We start from the raw sequence: 18479 nt of genomic DNA, 5'->3' as shown, positions 1-18479 counted from the left end.
GCTTGATTGCAGCAGGTATGCTTGATTTTTGATCAGATACATTGAATGAAATTGTTAGTGCATAATCAAAATCAGATTACGTGTGAATTGATTCAGAATTAGGTTTCAGATCATAGAACAGGTTAAGATTTTTGATTATAGAATCATAGCTCAGTTTTTTGATTTTGTCGGGAAGGGTTTTGTAAGTTGCAGGGGGTAATGTTGTATCTTAACTCAAAGTACAGGGGGTAATAACAAAGGACAAATTAGTAATTTACCAATGGGGGGTAATTGTGCGACTTAACAGGAATGTTGGGGGGTAAAATGGAAGGGTAATATAGTCATTTCAACTAAGAGTTAACAGATCTGTTATTGACTTTGACGCCGGGGGTAATTGTGCGACATAACAGTGAACATTGAGGGGTAAAATTGCAATTATTTCCTTAAGGGGTAGATATGCCAATGACCCTAACCTGAGGAGGTAATTTGTTGGTACCTCACTAACGATTTTTACTAAGCGCTGCCAAACCGAAAGCAGTAAACCCTAAAGTTTAACATAACCATTCTTCCTTCAGTTTTGTTCAATTTCCCAATCATATTAACAAGAAGAATTTCTTCGGCACCAGCAACGGCTAATTGTACGTTGAGTTATAACGGCGAATTAGGGTTTATTAGATCCATTTGTTGTTTCTCTCTTATGTCCTACAATGGATAATAACCCTCAGAATCCCGCTTCACAGGTATTTGATTAAACCCTAAATCGTTATATGTATCTGTCAGTTTTATCTAGCTTTGGATTGTGATTCTTGGGGGTTTTATGCGCATACATGAAGTTAGGTTTTATCAATTGGAAGAGATTGAATTTTAAGTGCTCACTTGTGTATGTTGATAATTATTAGTAGAATAGAAATTCATTCATCTAACAACATAGGGTTTGGCTTATGAGTAAGTAGTATTGTCAGGGTAGTTACTTAGTATACCCCTTTTAGGGTTACAAGCTATCCAGGCGCTTTCGATTGGAAACATCAAATAAATAGGTATTTTATAAAGTATTTAGTTCCTTGTGAGGGTGAACAAAAATATTGCTTTTGTGTCTCTTATTAAAAGCTAAAACAAAACTTTTTTACTCTTAGTCTCTTCGGCCACCTGCAATTGGATCCATTGGTTCTCAAAGTTTTGGAACAAACTACTCGATGCAAGTATGTTTCTTCTTTCTTGGTTGGTTTAGTAATTCTTATCTATATACCATTTCATACAAACTATTGGATAGTAAATTTGTTATATGCTGTTGCAGTTCCGGGGGGCTACGGTTACACCACAACAGGGTCAACCATTTATGCAGCCAGGTTCAGCCGCTCCGCAATATCGTCCAGTGGGTCAAACTCCGTTACCACAGTATTCTCAACTGTTGCAGCAGAGGCCGGGTGGGCACCCCTCTCCATCATCACAACCGATGCCGATGCCATATATGCAGCAGCCACCACAGTTCCAGAACCAGAACCCTGGAGTACCTCTTTCATCTTCGTATACAGTAAGACCCTATTTTTTACCGGTTTATGTGTTTAAGTAGTTGCCATTTGGAATCTATATAATTGTTTACGTGTCTCAGTTCAATGCACCGTCATTCGGGCAACCAACAAATGTGTCTTCTCAGTTTCATGCTGTCTCACAGATGCACGCACCTGTTGTTTCTAGTGGAGGACAACCTTGGATGTCTTCTGCAAATCAAGGTCCACCGACTGTTTCATCGGTGCCACAAACTGGACAGCAGCCTTCAACCGCCACTCCCCCAAATCAGGTATATATCTTTATTATTCTTTTTTCTGGTTTCGTAGTTTATTTGATTGTCTGTGTACTACTGAGAAAATTATATGAAAGCCTCAATATTTTATGGCACTTCATTTTTCAAGTATTTTTTTCTTCCAGATTAACTAAAAAGATGTGTACATAATTGTAATTTGTAGTTTCTTGAACTTTTAGTTTGTTAATATTATAATGTTTTAAATTAATTTTTAATATCTTTCATTAAATTATACGTTAGAACTGAAGTTAACATGTATCAACATATAGTATGATAAGTTAAAAATTTGATATTTTTTTGTAATTTTTAAGTAGTCATCTGAGGATAAATACTTTTGTTTGTTCATGTAGCAGGCATCAAGTGCCGTCGATGCTAGTCAAGAGGCATCAGCTGATTGGCAAGAGTATACAGCTGCTGATGGAAGAAGGTAACCTTTTTATGTTTATCTTTATCATAGTTGTCAATAGCGGTCGCTATGGTCGCTATAGCGAATAGCATAGCGTATAAGTCGAAGGTCTCTACAGGGTATGTAGCCAACTAGCCATAATTAGCGGGATTTGAGTTTTTTTTTTTGTTAAATAGAGCTGATAGTGATTAGACATAGCTACAAAATAGCTGGTTATACCAGGGTATTCTTATATAGTATGCAAATAATTTTTTTTTTCTAGTGTATTGCTATTTATAAAACAGTGCCCGCTATTTATCGCTATTCACTATGTAGCATATAGGCACCTTATCGCTATTTCGTGCTATTCGCAATTAACAACTGATCTTTATTGTATGTGCGACTATTAGTATCATTGCAAATGATAGTTGTCGAAGGCGCAAGGCGCGAAGGGCGAGTTTTGGGCCTCAATGCAAGGCGCTTAAAAAGCGAGGGCTTTTTTAGGCGAGGCGTATTGGCATGTATATTAATAAAATCCAATTTTTAGGTGTATTAGGCATGTTTTAGGCTTCTTTACAGCTGGTTTAGGTTGGTTTAGGTTTGCAGGATTGTTTAGGGTTGTTGTAATTGTTTGAAAACTGTGTCTGAGGGCCTGAAAGTGGGGTCTTTGAAGCGAAGCAAGAAGGCTGCGCTGGGCCTGAAAAGTGGGCCTAGGTGTAAGAATTGGTATTCAAGATGCCTTCTACTCATTACATACGAGAGTATAAATACTGATACAATGATATCTCTATTGATTGCCTACCAATCATTCTTATAAATAGAACAAATCACTATACAAAATATACGCCGGCTATTAAATATGTACGCCAGCTATTACACCCCCGCAGTCGAAGCGGGAGGATAGCGGATGCCGAGACTGGAACGAAAGTCTTCAAATAGAATCCGTGGGAGACCTTTGGTGAAGATATCGGTAATCTGGTAACGAGATGGCATATGGAGAATCTGAACATTGCCACGCTGAACATGTTCCCGAACAAAGTGAATGTCCAGTTCAATGTGTTTGGTACGCTGATGATGAACTGGATTGCCAGATAAGTAAATGGCACTGACATTGTCGCATTAGTTTAACGTTGCATGTGAGAGAGGACGGTGCAGCTCAAGTAGCAGGTTTCGAAGCCAACAAATTTCGGCAACAACATTGGCGACCCCGCGATATTCAGCTTCTGCACTTCTACACTGGAGCGAGAGATGGTAGATTGCCGTTTAGAGGACCAGGAGATAAGATTGTCTCCGAGATGAACACAGTAGCCAGAGGTTGAGCGGCGAGTGTCGGGACATCCAGCCCAATCGGCATCGGTGTAAGCACGCAAGGATAACTGAGGCGTGGGTCCTAGAAGGACACCAAAGTCAGAAGTGCCTTGAATGATCAACCCGGGGGGAATGCTTATGCATGCAAATCTGTTGAACCGCGTATGTAATGTCTGGACGTGTGAAAGTAAGATATTGTAGTGCTCCCGCGAGGCTTCTGTAGGTAGACGGGTCATCAAACATAGGACCGGAGGAGCTACTTAGTTTAGATTGAGTGTCGACGGGAGTGGGAACAGGTTTGCAAGAATCCATGGCAGCCTGATGCAGAATATCTTTAGCATAAGCATGCTGGGATAAGAACATTTGATCCCCGCTGCGAGTAACTGAAATACCTAGAAAACATGTCAAGGGTCCCAAATCTTTCACCGCAAATTCGCCGGCAAGAGAAGACATTAGGCGCTTACGAAGATCATCCGACGAGGTGGTGAGGATTATGTCATCCACATAGATCAATAAATAGGCGATGTGGGATCCCTGATGATATATGAAAAGTGAGTTGTCGGACTTGCTCTGAACGAAGCCTAGCGTTAGAACAAAATCTGTGAAACGTTGATACCACGCACGCGGGGCTTGTTTCAGGCCATACAGGGATTTCTTGAAACGACACACATGATCCGGATAATCTCAATGTCGGAACCCCATGGGCTGATATATGTATACTGTTTCAGCCGAATTCCCATGAAGAAAAGCGTTAGTGACGTCAAGTTGATGAATCTTCCATGACTGAGAAAGAGCTAAAGATAACACCAAGCGAATGGTGGCGGATTTGACCACCGGACTAAACGTTTCCCCACAGTCAATGCCAACCTGCTGTTTTCTACCGTCACATACCAAGCGAGCCTTATAACGTTCAAGACTTCCATCAGATTTGAACTTATGCTTAAAAAGCCACGTGCTGTGAATAATATTCATATCTGAGGTTCTAGGAACAAGTTCCCAGGTCTCATTTTTAATAAGGGCACGAAATTCGTCATTCATAGCATTGTACCATTCGGGTGAGGACAGAGCAACCGGTGGGTTTTTGGGAATAGGAGCAATGGTGGAAGTGTGAAGGTTAAGGTTCGGCCTAATTTGTTTAGAGATGCCATCAATAGCGCGTGTGCCCATGGTACGGGTGGGAGGTTGCGACGGTCGGGGTGGAGGGACAGTTGGGGAATGACCTGGGAAGAAGACAGACCTAGGTTGAGTGGTACCAGGCTGTCTGCGGGTGTATGTGTGAATGAGGGGAGGGGAGTTGGGTTGAGAGGGAGAAGGGGGGGTTGTTTGGGAAACAGTTTCGAGGTTATTGGGTTGGGTTGAGAGCGTGAGGTCTGATGGGGTTTGGGCTGTGTTGGGAGGGGGAGTGGGCTGGGCGGCGGTTTGTGTAGCGGACTGGTGATGGGCCGAGAGCTGGGGAGAACTGGGCTGGGCTAAGACAGAGGATTGAGTGTCTGGTTGGGAGACATGAGACCATAGAAGTGGGTGTAAGGGAGAAGAAAGGAAGTCATATGAATGGGAAGGGGTGGGGTGGGGTGGGGGAACTGATGGAATATGGAAAAATGGATTCCTCGAAATGAACATTGCGGGTAAAGAAGATTTTGTGCGTGTGAAGGTCGAGGCACTTGTAGCCTCGGTGGTTAGTAGGGTAACCAAGAAACACACAAGGTTGGGATCGATTAGCTAATTTATTAATTGTGTTGGAGGGGAGGATGGGATAACACAAGCAGCCAAAAATGCGTAGGTGTTCGTAGGTGGGTTGGCAATTATAAAGAAGGGAAGTGGGTGAGAGAAATTTGTGGTTTTTACTTGGAAGAATATTAAGAAGATAGGTGGCAACTTCAAGCGCGTGATGCCAGAAGTTTGTTGGGAGAGAGGATTGAGCGAGAAGAGTGCGTAGCATGTTGTTGATAGTGCGGATTTTGCGTTCTGCTTTTCCGTTTTGGGAGGAGGTGTGAGGGCAGGAAAAACGGAAGTACATGCCGTTGTTGTGACAAAAATTTTGGAAATTATTATTTGCATATTCTTTTCCGTTGTCGCACTGAAACTGTTTTATTTTTCGCTCAAATTGGGTATTTATGTAATTGTTAAATCGTGTGAATATCTCAAAAACTTGTGACTTGTGACTGATGGGGTATGTCCATAGAAAGTTAGTAAAGTCATCAAGAAACAATATATAATAACGATGCCCACCGGTGCTAAGAACCGGTGATGTCCACAAATCACTATGAATAATGTCAAAAGGTAAAGAAGTTTTATTCAAGGAATCATGAAAGGGTAATTTCACACTTTTGCCAAAAACACATGGTTGACAAATAGTGGAACTAGGTTTTCCATAATCAATGCTAGAAGAAGATTTTAGCGATTGCAATAAATTTCGTCCCGGGTGCCCAAGTCGTTGATGCCACCGTTCCTGGGTGATAGCAGCAAATGTGGAAGGTGAGGAGGTGAGATTTTGAAGAGGTTTGGTGAGAGGATAGAGATCACCCGAGCTATTGCATCATAGGATAGGGGCCTTGGTCGTTTGAGGTCCTTCACAAGAAGACCGAATGGGTCAAATTCAATAGATATTAGATTATCAATGGTAAGACGACGCACAGAAATAAGGTTTTTAATTAATTGAGGGGCATAGAGAACGTTATTAAGTTTAAGTGGGGGAATGGGGGTGGTAAGGTGTGGTTGCCCTGTCCATGAACGGGAATGGTCATGCCATTTCTGACGATAATATGTTTAGGAGTGCCATTATTAAAAACAGACGGGGAAATGTTACCTTGCTGGTTTGCCATGTGGCCTGTGGCTCCAGTGTCCATGATGCCGACCGGGTCTGGTTGATTGAGAGATAAAGTATAAAGGGCCTGCGCGATGTCGGTTGGAACTGGTCCTGCAGTGTAGGCCTGAGACGGCGCTGGGCCAAGCAATCTTGCACCCGTATTGGGCCGTGGCATAGATGGGTAAGGGCATGGTGGACTCGCGTTTGCTGCTGCCCATTGTTGGGCCTGATTATTCATAAGGCCAGCCCACTGATTCGATGCCCAGCCCTGCGGAAACACAATGTACGGGTGCTGAGCATTGTACCCCCGGCCCCCGCGACCATTGGGGCCACGTCCCCTGCCACGTCCACGGCTACGACCCCGTCCACGCTTTCGATCAGAAGGAGGATTGGCGTTGTTGTCAGTTGGTGAAGGGCTGGTTGTGACAGCCGCCAGAGCAGTGGCGGAGGAATGAGCAGCATGAGCAACCTGATGTTTCTTCTTACTTTCCTCCATCGTGAGACGTGAACGTGCTTCATTAAAGTCAGGCAGAGGATCCCTATTCTGTAGGATCGTGGAAATCCCGTCGTACTGTTCGGTAAGACCGGTTAAAAGTTGAAGAACAAGTCTCTGATTGTCAACCGGGACCCCCACACTAGCAAGTTGATCTGACAGAAGTTTAACTTGTTGACAGTAGGCCGGCATGTTTGGAAAGTTCTTGAGACGGACGTTGGAAAACTCCTGTTGAAGAAAGACAGACCTGGTGTTTTTGTTGTCTTGAAAGAGATTAGCCAGGGTGGTCCAGGCATCGTAGGCTGTTTGACCTGGGGTGAGGATGGTGTGAAGGAGGTCAGTGGATATGGTACCGTAGATCCACTGTTTGACAATGGCATCAAGATGAGACCAGAGGGCTTCAGCATCAGGGGAAGGTTCTGAAGGAGAAGTGTCCTTAGCCTTGTTGGCATCAGAAGAGGAGGTAGGGGCTGGTGTTTTCTTTCTGGGTTGCAAGTGTTCATAAACCTGGTATGCTTTGCAAGAATTCTGGAAGAGTTCTGCCCAAGTGGTGTAATGAGCAACGTCGGCTTCTAGGGTTATGGGTACGAGGTTTTTGACGTTGGACACTGTCATAGCAGGATGAAGTTTGCTGTCCATTATGAGTAACAGGATGATATCGGGAAAAAGAGAAGAAATATTGGAGAGAGGAGATGGGGCGGAAGGTGGCGGCAGAGAAGATACAGCCGCAGAAAATAGGTTTAGGGAGAGGAGGATCGAGGGAAGGCTGATACCATGTAAGAATTGGTATTCAAGATGCCTTCTACTCATTACATACGAGAGTATAAATACTGATACAATGATATCTCTATTGATTGCCTATCAATCATTCCTATAAATATAACAAACCACTATACAAAATATACGCCAGCTATTAAATATGTACGCCGACTATTACTAGGCGTGCGCGCCTGGATGAGCCTTGACAACAGAGTTGCAAATATAATTATTCGTTTTGCATGTTTGCAGATATTATTACAACAAGAGAACAAAACAATCTTCTTGGGAGAAGCCTTTGGAGTTGATGACACCTTTGGAGGTAAGCCTGTCATCAGCATTTTTTGCTGTTTGGTAGTTCTGTTAAAGCTCAGTTTACTTGCAAAACATGTCTTCTAAATTTAATACTGCCATTGTTTCATGTGACTTGAGGATTTCCCCCAATCTTATTATTACTTGAACATGCGTATGTGGCCAACTTATGGATATGTGTAAATATTAGCAACGATCTGGTATGTTATTAATGTTTATTATATTTGTGATGTGTCAGAGAGCTGATGCTTCTACTGTTTGGAAAGAGTTCACAACGGCAGAGGGCAAAAAGTACGGCTAACCATGCTTTTAACTTTATATAATTTCAAACTGTTATGATTTTTGTATTTAATCTAATTCATACCCTATGCAGATATTATTACAACAAAGATACAAAACAATCTAAATGGACGATACCCGAGGAATTGAAGGTTTAAACCATAACTTATTACCATGCAATTTTTAATATCTATCAAAACGAAAGTGTTCTAACTCTAAGCTTTTGTTTTTTGTTTCTGTACGCTTAGCTGGCTCGTGAGCTGGCTGAGAAAGAAGCTTCTAGAGGGACTCAATCACCAGCCTCTATAACACCCTCTGCACTCGATCAAGCTTCCGCTCTTGCTTCTGCTAACTCAGTTAAAGAGGTGTCTTCAAGCCCTGTAGCCGTTACACCTGTCATCCCTGCTGGCAATGCTCCCCCTAATGTGGCGTCTGAGCCATCTTCAACGGTTTCTGCGAGTGCCAACATGCATTCGTCTCCATTGTAGTTCCTTTTTTTCACATATTTCCCCCTCCTTAGCTGGCTTATTACGTATTTCCCCAAACAAAAAAAAAAAACAATTACATATTTCCCCTTCCTAACCCATATATATTACATATTTCCCCTTTTCATTAAAATTACTCTTAGAATAACTATTTTACCCTTAATTAACTATTAAATGAATAAATATTTCCCTTTTCTAAAATCATTAATCAATTACATATTAAAACAATTGGGGAAATATGTAATTGATTGATGATTTTGGAAAAGGGAAATATGTAAATATTCATTTAATAGTTAATTAAGGGTAACATAGTCATTCTAATAGTAATTTTAATGAAAAGGGGAAATATGTAATATATATGGGTTATGAAGGGGAAATATGTAATTGTCTTTTTTTGTTTTTGTTTGGGGAAATACGTTATAAGCTAGCTTAAGGGGTGGAAATATGTAAAAAACCCTTAATTTTTTATCCCTCATAGAATAACAGTTAGGATTATGTGGTCTTATAATCATAAAAATTTAAAAATTCAGGGGCAAAACAGAGAATTCGTCTTCCCACGGTGTTCCAAAATCTATAGATGGAGTCTCTGTACAAGACACAGAGGTATGCTTAGCTGAATCTGAACATTGAGCTTTTAAATTTGATTTAGCAATACAAAAAAAGAAGAGTAAAATGCCATTTCTGTCCCTAAGGTTTGGCCAGTTTTGCGACTTTCGTCCAAAGGTTTGTTTTTTTGCATCTGGATCCAAAAGGTTTGAAATTTTACTATTTTCATCTGGCTAGTTAACTCATCCATTTTTCTTTGTTAAGTCAGGGGTATTTTTGTCTTTTTTGTTAACTTAAAGGGCAATTCGGTCTATTTCAGGGGTATTTGGTCTTTTTACATAAAGTGAAAAAGACCAAATTGCCCATTAAGTTAGCAAAAAAGGCGGAAATACCCCTGACTTAACGGAGAAAAATGGATGGAGTTAACGAGCCGGATGAAAATGGCAAGATTACAACAAACCTTTTGGATTCAAATGCGGAAAAACAAATCTTTGGACGAAAGTCGCATAACTGGCCAAACCTCAGGGACGAAAATGGCATTTTATTAAAAAAAAAACAAAATTTGATGATGTGAATTGCAGGAAGCTAAGAAGGGCATGGCAGCTGCCGGAAAAGTGAACACAACGCCAGTAGATGAGAAAGCTGCGGATGATGAGCAATTTTTATATGCTAGTAAGCAGGTAAAACGCTATTATATATCTATTTCCTGTAATCCTGTTCATGTACTCTTTTTTTTTTTGGGTTTTTATCGTTCTTTGTGTTTTAGGAGGCAAAAATGGCTTTTAAAGCTTTACTGGAGGAGTCAAATGTTAAGGCTGATTGGAACTGGGAGCAGGCAATGAGAGTGATCATAAATGACAAAAGATACGGTGCGTTAAAAGCACATGGTGAACGGAAACAGGCATTCAATGAGGTAATTCCTTTGATTTATAGCAGTCGTGTGTGTGTATATGTATGTATGTATGTATGTAAAAGCTGTCTTAACTTTTATCATATTTTTCGTGTTACATTATCATAGTATTTGATGCAAAGAAAGAAAGTGGAGGCTGAGGAGAGGCGGTTGAAGCAGAGAAAAGCAAAAGAAGAGTTTACAAAGATGTTGGAAGTAAGTTCCAGTTGGCCGTTATCTTATACGTTATAATAAATAAATAAATATTTTATAATAAGTCAAGAAATCTATGGTTTCGCACACACTCACATACGTATGTTCATATGTTACATTAACTTGTAATTGCTTTCAGGAGTCTGAGGAACTGACATCATCCATGCGATGGAGGTAAGTCTATAAAAACAATACATGACATTGACGATATTTCGGTACTCACTTTTGATTCACACGTTTTACGATCTTATGCATATTTGTAATCCAGCAAAGCAATGGCATTATTTGAAGACGATGAACGGTACAAGGCTGTTGACCGACCTTCTGACCGTGAAGATCTTTTCCAAAACTACCTTGTCGACCTACAGAAGAAAGTAAGTTTGATTGATCACTGTCAAGTAGTAGTTGCCGTATATGTGTTTACACTCATTCCTCATTTCTAATTCAGGAGCGAGCAAAAGCTCAAGAAGAGCAGAGGCAAAACCGATCTGAGTACCGACAGTTTTTGGAAACTTGTGGCTTGATTAAGGTGGATACTCAGTGGCGAAAAGTTCAGGATCGTTTGGAAGATGACGAAAGATGTTCACGCCTTGAAAAAATCGATCGGTTGGAGATTTTCCAGGAATACATCCGTGATTTGGAGAAGGAAGAAGATGAACAAAGGAAAATTAAAAAGGTTCTCTTTAATAACGTCTTATAGTGAAAGGTTCATTTTTTCATTAAACATTTGTCGTTGTTATTGAATTTGGTTATTTATTTCTTCAAGGAACATATAAAACGGGTGGAACGCAAAAATCGTGATGAGTTCCGTAAGATGCTGGAAGAACATGTGACTTCTGGTACACTTACCGCTAAAACTCAATGGCGTGACTATTGTCAAAAGGTGTGTAAACATACACATATTAAGTTAAGTATATAAATGAGTTTTTGCTAGTTCTGATTTCATGCATCGTTCACAGGTGAAGGAGTCGGTAGCTTATCAGGCTGTTGCTTCAAATACATCTGGCTCAACCCCGAGAGATTTGTTTGAAGATGTAGTTGAGGAGTTGGAAAAGAAGGTATTTATCAACAGTTTAACATGTTCATGCAAATGTCTTTACGATCGTTTTATTTGATGACTTTTGGCTAACTGTTCCTTTTTTGGTTTACTTAACAGTACCATGAAGATAAAATTCGTGTGAAAGATTCGCTGAAATCGAAGAAGGTAGGATCTGTTATTTTTGCTTTATTATTGACGTAATATAATTCCTTTTATCTGATATTTATTTTTGTTTTTACAGGTTGCTGTTTTACCAACATGGACATTGGAAGATTTGAAGGCTGCTATTGAGGACGACATCATCTCATCTTTATCAGATATTAATCTGCAGGTATAGCTCTTTTAACATTATCTTAGCTTTATGAAGTTATTTTATAATGCCGTTATTCAAACACCGTTGCGGGTGGTCTAATGTTTTACTTGTTTCCAGCTTGTGTTTGAAGATTTGGTTGAGAGGGCAAAGGAGAAAGAGGAGAAGGAATTAAAGAAACGTCTGTCTCTTGTGAAAGATTTCACCGAGTTACTGTATGAGATCAAGGTATGCAAAGTTAGTTCACGACATAATAATGATGATGATGATGATAATAATAATAATAATAATAATATTATTATTATTATTATTATTATTGTTATTATTATGATTATTATTATCCAAGAGAGATTCTCACTTTGCTTGAATTTAAACTCAGGAAATAACCGCATCTTCTTCATGGGATGATTGCCTGCCACTCTTTGAGGAAAGCTCTGAATTCAGGTATGGCTTTTTGATCGTGGCAAGTATGTTTACAAATTGTATTGCATGTGAAAATATTTTTTTTTTTGAACAGAGCTATTGGTGATGAGAGTGCTGCACGTGAAGCCTTTGAGGAATATGTTGCTCGTTTAGTGGAGAAGGCAAAGGAGAAGGAACGTAAACGGGAGGAAGAGAAGGTAACTAATTAATCTACTTTTTTATTGTTTTTTTTACTGTTGTATAATGTTACTTGAATAATGTTTTCTGGTTATGTGGTGCATTACAGGCCAGAAAGGAGGAAAAAGAGAGGAGAAAGGAGAAAGAACGAAAAGAGAAAGAGAAAGATAGAGAAGAGAGGGAAAAAGAAAAGAGTAAAGATAAAGATCGATCAAAAAAAGACGATTCAGATAGTGAGAATTTAGATACAGTTGTGGAACACAAAGAGGACAAAAAACGAGACAGAAAACATCGTAAGCGTCATCAAGATGATGTGGCGTCTGACAAGGATGAAAGGGATGACTCCAAGAGGTCTCGCAGACATGGCAGTGACCGCAAAAAGTCAAGAAAGGTACATTTAGTGTAAAAATTGTTTGATATAAAGCACCTTTACAGTAACTTGTTTATAATCCTGCATTTTGATGTGCAGCATGCATATTCACCTGAATCTGATACCGAAAGTAAACATAAGAAACACAAGAGAGATTCTCGTAGTAAAAATGGTGGTCATGAGGAACTTGAAGACGGCGAGGTTGGTGAGGATGGGGAAATTCAGTAGGATATCATTTTGATGACATAGACTTGTATTTTTCATGAAATTCTAGACATGTAGTGAGATTCTGCTTATGGTTTATTGAAGTGTATGTACAATCACAAGTCATGAAAGATAAATGGCACCTTTTGCAATGATTTAATTTAATTTAAATAAATGGGATTTCACATCTTTTTGACAAGGGTTTTAGTTATTGATGCATTTGGTTGCTATTAATTTTTCAACACATGATTAAAACCTGGTGGTCCCTTACGAGTTAACCGATCTTTAATTTTTGAGCTAGTGGTCATGAACTTGTCTTTACAAGTTCATCAGTGTGTCGCATACGAGTTAACCGATCTTTAAGACAATTCAAGCTGTTAAAGAGAAACACTTGGTAATACGCAACATTTACAACCGTATTTGAGTTGGTTTTATGGTCCTTAGTGTTAGATGTGTGTGTGTGTGTGTGGGGGGGGGGTCGTGACTGGGTAGGGTCTGGTGGTGTCCGGCCCTTGGTGGGAACACTACCGTGGATTTGGGGAACATTGATTTTTACTGAGAAATGATGGGTGGCAGCGATGTTCGGAGAATCTCCTCAAACTGTCAATATGACAGTTGCAATTTATAAAATCCGGGAACACCACCCTGGATTTGGGGAACACTGATTTTTACTGAGAAATGATGGGTGGCAGCGATGTTCGGAGAATCTCCTCAAACTGTCAGTATGACAATTACAATTTACAAAAGGTAAAACAAAATAACGTAATATTTTAATATAAATATCCAAACACACATTTTTAATACCTACGTCACTTTCATCCTTATTTTACACCAACTTTTCCAACCTCTTTCAAATGGCAAGAGGAGACCTTTGGTCCACGACTTGGGTGAATGTTGTCGAGGATATGCCATCACGTTTTTGGGTGATACCGATCACAAGTTAGATCAAATCTATTCAAAGTTAGGGAAATCAGTACATGGCCTTTTAGATTTAACCAAGTCTTCAATGAGGAAATGAATGGTGGTGGCAACATAACGGAGGCGGAAGCGATTGAGGCGGCTTATCACGAGTACCAAAGATGTTAGAGACCTGGAAATTTAGTCACATTTTGGCGTGGTTTTAGAATTTCAATTTTAATTATGTAGTTTTTATTTTATTAATGTACTCTTTATTTAGTTATATCATAAGAGGTTCTGAATATATTTTAGTGTTTAAAATAGATTGAAATAATTAGTTTGGAGAAACCTGGAACGACATCGCACATTCTAAGGAAACCAAGGGAAAATAGGGAAAAAACTGCTGTGGTTTTGATGTGTCACACAGAGAAATCTAATCTGGGATTCGACTCCCCCGCCCCTAAGACACCTATTTATATTACTTTCTCATTTTAGAGAATTCAAAGGAAAGTCTAAGCACTTTTTCAAATAGTCCTCTGTAAGTTTCAAAGAAGCTCCCCATACATTGTCATGAAGAATTCGTGAATTAATTATAATTGTCCTTGATCCAAGATTATAATGTAACTTTTTTTTGGAAATCTTGGGCCTCTTAATCAACATTTCAGGCTGTTTTTACATTCTCTGTAACACCTCAATCGTGTAATATAACATGCGGCAGAAACATCGAGGAGTCACGTTACAAATTGCTCACAACAACTGGTACTAAATTGTTTTATTATGATAACATTGTTCTACAATACAAAGAATACATGAAATTGTCTTTGTTTAAAGAAGTCTAAGGCCCGGATGCGTTCCTATGTGTAGCATGCTTGAATAATTAAAACTTGGAACATATGTGAAAAAGGACGTCAACAAAGAATGCTGGTGAATACATAAGTTTTGTTAGCCAAATAAATGGTAAAAAGCTTGGTATTGCAATGCTTTGACAACTTCGAGAGTTGTCAGTTGAAAATGGACTCTTTGAAACCAATAAATGGCAAAAAGGTTTAGCATTGCAATACATTCTCTTGATTATGAAACTTGTGACAAAAGAGTTTTGTATATGGCAATATGATTATTACTAGGTAATTTTTATGCCATTGAAAATTGTACCTTGATCTTTGTTACCACATTGAAATCGGTCATAAATTGTGAGAGTATTATTAGAAACCCAATCAAGGATTAATAATAACAACATTGAAATCGATCATAACTTGTGAGAGTATTATTAGAAATCAAATCTATGATTTATAATAATATTTTAGATATCATTCTAAGAATCTAACATATTAAAGTATGAAAGATTCTATAAGGATTGGGATATTGAACGTCTGAATCAACTAAACACAAAAAAAAATCCTAAAGTGATTTGGATAACGCTACAAGGGTGATACAATAAAAACACTTATATATAGGAAGTATCAGCAGCGTATCCACCATGTTCTTATGGTATTACACTCGTTTCGTTATCTAAATCACTACTAACCACATAAACACATAATCATCAACTTGGTCATCAACTTGTACATACGCATTAAAGTACAAAAAGAATCCAATCAAGGACTTCAATTTAGTACTTTAAACATCCCACAAGAATCTAACTATGAAGATAGAGATGCCATAAGGATTCGGTTTGGTCACAATGAATCATAACATACGCATTAAAGCACACAAAGAATCCAATTAAGGATTCAATTTAGTACTTTAAACATCCCACAAGAATCTAACTATGAAGATAGATAGATGCTATAAGGATTTGTTTTGGTCACAATGAATCATAACATACGTATTAAAGCACACAAAGAATTCAATCAAGGACTTCAATTTAGTACTTTAAACATCCCACAAGAATCTAACTATGAACATAGATAGATGCTATAAGGATTTGGTTTGGTCACATTGAATCATTAAATCATTGAATCACAAAATCCTAATTCCTAATGGTGATTCAAATAACGCCACGAAGGGTAATACAATAAGAACACTTATATATAGGAAGTATCAGCGGCATATCCACCATGTGCTTATTGTATTACTCTAGTTTCGTTATCTAAATCACCAACAATTCTCTACACATAAACAATGATCATCGGCGCGTTCATACATAAAGCACTCTTAAAAATCCAACTATGAAGATAGGAAGATCTAAAATTGTACTTTAAATATCCCACAAGAATCTAACTGTGAAGATAGGTAGATCCTAAAAGGATTTGGTTCGTGTTCTCAATCGTCGTGTTTTGCTTAATAAGAATAATACACAAAAAGCACTTAGTAAACACATATATGCCATACTTTGAGAAAAATCGATTACACTTATGAATCACCCCAAAACATTTGAAAAACGTAAAAGAGGGGACTATGTACCCACACGTTTGCGTAAAGGTCTTGTTCAATTGAATAGCAAAGCTCAATGTGCATGTCACACACCAACCGATGGCGGAAACATCGGGGTGAGGCACTGAGCGAAACAGATTCTCCAGGAGAAATCCATAAAAACTAATTTTACCAAATATGTATAAGTCATGTCCCATACCACAACATATTCAGCAAATAATCATTATAGACCAATATCTCAAAGACAAATAAGACTGTTTCGACAACTCATGACATAAATAATTTTTTTTTGTTTCTAGACTCTCCTACTCGATTCCACAAGAGCAAGCAAAGCATCCTAAGCATTCAAGCACCTGTCAGATACGTTAAAATAGCGGTCAATACACATAGTGTAAAGGTGAGCATACAAGTTTAATAGTATAATAGATAGCGAAAACGTTTACGCATAACCAGCATGTAACATGTAGCAAAGTGAAGCTAGTAGGTTATCGACAATGAAATATGCACAGACGTGAATGCAAGTTGTAGAATGCGCAACACATATCACCAATGTGACATGTGAAGAAAACCCTTAGCAACCCTTGTCCACGACAGGTGCTGAGTCCAAACTATAGTACTATCGTTGCTAAGGTGTCAGGCAACAATCACTGTGTAAACATAACATACAAGCATTCATCAAATAACACGTAGCATGCAATAACGGTCAGCGTATAAAAGTGTTTGCGTTGTATGTCGATTGTTATTTGAATAAGTAACGTATGTAACACCCAAAAGTGCGTAAAGCAAAAAGGGTTCGATATACTCACAGTTTGTGTTTAGTAAATAAACACTCTCTTGGATTGAAGGGAGTGCTGGAAAGTTAACCTGATTACAGAACGATAGCATAAGCAATTGAACTGCGCGTTAAACGGTGAAGAGTGGACTGACTGACGAATGGCAATCCGATCGGATGACAATCCGGACGGATGGTCAATCGATCGGATGTCAATCCATTCGGATGGTCATCCATTCGGATGGCCATTCAGTCGGATTGGCATTCGTTTGGGATGGATGTGTTTGTGTATGATGGCTTTGAAGTTTTCGTTGTAGCATTTTAAAACCAGAGAAGTATCTCTACCTTTCAGGTCGTTCGATCGAACGGTTATCCGATCGGACGGTCGTTTGATCGGATGGCGATCCAATCAGCGAGACATTTTAGTTGAGAACAAGTTCACAGCAGGATGGTCATTCGATCAGATGGTCTTCCGATCGAATGACAATCCGTTAGAAAGTGATGATCTTGAAAATTATGAAAATGTTTAGGTGTTGAAGACCAAGTGCAATCCAATCGGATTGTCGTTCGATCGGATGGCAATCCGTCCCACAATCTGATCGTTTTGAAACGTGAAAAATTTGTTAAGTTTTGAAAGTTTCGCGGTTTGATCGAGATGGTATGACAACGTGTCGAACAACGGAACCTCGTCAAGTCCAAGTCATCCGACCGAAGTGGGAATCACCCTAGTCCGATCAGTTTACTGTTCATGACGGTTGTTCATGTTCAACCCGCTAAGTCGGTTGTCTCGTTGATAGGAATCAGATCTCAGACCAACACATCACTAGAGAAGAGTGGAAGGCCTGAATGAGCTTCGATTCTATTGTTTTGAGTGCATTGAGTGTAAAAGAGTTGAAAGAAAGTTATGAAACCATCTTTCAATCCTTCTAATCATGAAAATGTTTAGATCTATGCAGAAACAGTGTTAAAACATGTGGAAATCACCTAGATCTGAGTTGTTCTTGGTGGAATGAAGCCAAATCTTAAAGTTCATAAGAACTCCATGATGACATCATCCTAGAACACCCTAAACCTGCTGATTTCATGGTTAAAAGTTAAGATTCAAAGGTGAAAACGGTGAAGAAGTGTGCGTAGATGATAGATGTACAAGATTTGAGTTGAAAACTTACAATAATCGAGAGAAATCGAGAGACAAGAGGGCTGGAGGCGCTGGTCGAACGAGAGAGCTGTCACATCACTGTTCATGATGTGACAGGGGGTATTTATAGGTTACCAAAAGAGGAAAGGAACACAAGTGTCAGATCGGATGTCACTCCGATCGGATGGCCATCCGATCGGATGGTCATCCGTATGGATGACCATTCGATTGAATGGTCATTCGATCGAAGTGGTCCAGCGAGTTAGGTTTCGATGTTTCGTTTTGCCTGTTGAGCGTTGCGATGCATTTAAGCGAGTGTCGATTAAGCGATGCGATAGATTAAATACTAATCACATAAATACTATATCTAACATACAATCAACATAAATAACTTACGTTTAGCGTTTGCGATTTGATTGCGTTGCGATAGAGTTGCGATTGCGTTTCGATTAATCACCACAAATATAAAGTACACATGCACAAGTAACACATAAATAGAACACACATGTAAAACAATATACATG

The 18479-nt window shown here is 39.1% G+C and overlaps 1 protein-coding gene across 4 annotated transcripts; it reads left to right on the top strand.

The window, feature by feature from the left end:
* Positions 1-537: 537 nt before the first annotated feature.
* On the top strand, positions 538-12974 carry LOC110885154 (pre-mRNA-processing protein 40A). 4 transcript variants are annotated; one of them, XM_022132843.2, is made up of 25 exons: positions 538-719; positions 1113-1178; positions 1274-1510; positions 1589-1777; positions 2134-2207; positions 7781-7850; positions 8079-8131; positions 8214-8271; positions 8368-8603; positions 9135-9207; positions 9732-9830; positions 9917-10063; positions 10169-10255; positions 10392-10426; positions 10521-10626; positions 10701-10928; positions 11019-11135; positions 11212-11310; positions 11409-11456; positions 11533-11622; positions 11722-11829; positions 11981-12045; positions 12119-12221; positions 12311-12592; positions 12671-12974. In XM_022132843.2, the coding sequence occupies exons 1-25, from the start codon at positions 687-689 to the stop codon at positions 12797-12799; spliced, it is 2832 nt and encodes a 943-aa protein (XP_021988535.1). In that variant the 5' UTR covers positions 538-686; the 3' UTR covers positions 12800-12974. The 4 variants fall into 4 exon arrangements, with proteins under 4 accessions (XP_021988535.1, XP_021988534.1, XP_021988537.1 ...); XM_022132842.2 differs by having other exon boundaries at positions 2131-2207; XM_022132845.2 differs by having other exon boundaries at positions 540-719; positions 1652-1777.
* Positions 12975-18479: the final 5505 nt, after the last annotated feature.

This window comes from Helianthus annuus, chromosome 10 (assembly GCF_002127325.2).
Source record: "Helianthus annuus cultivar XRQ/B chromosome 10, HanXRQr2.0-SUNRISE, whole genome shotgun sequence".
In the NCBI taxonomy this organism is placed as follows: domain Eukaryota; kingdom Viridiplantae; phylum Streptophyta; class Magnoliopsida; order Asterales; family Asteraceae; genus Helianthus; species Helianthus annuus.
The sequence above is the reverse complement of the archived record's forward strand: the minus strand, read 5'-3'. Positions and strand labels throughout refer to the sequence as shown.

Bases quoted from the DNA above. Each gene is read 5' to 3' on its own strand.
- LOC110885154 (XM_022132842.2), top strand. From the start codon at position 687: ATGGATAATAACCCTCAGAATCCCGCTTCACAG. The intron at 10,427-10,520 runs GTAAGTCTATAA...TTTGTAATCCAG, and splicing joins ACATCATCCATGCGATGGAG to CAAAGCAATGGCATTATTTG. The intron at 12,046-12,118 runs GTATGGCTTTTT...TTTTTTGAACAG, and splicing joins GAGGAAAGCTCTGAATTCAG to AGCTATTGGTGATGAGAGTG.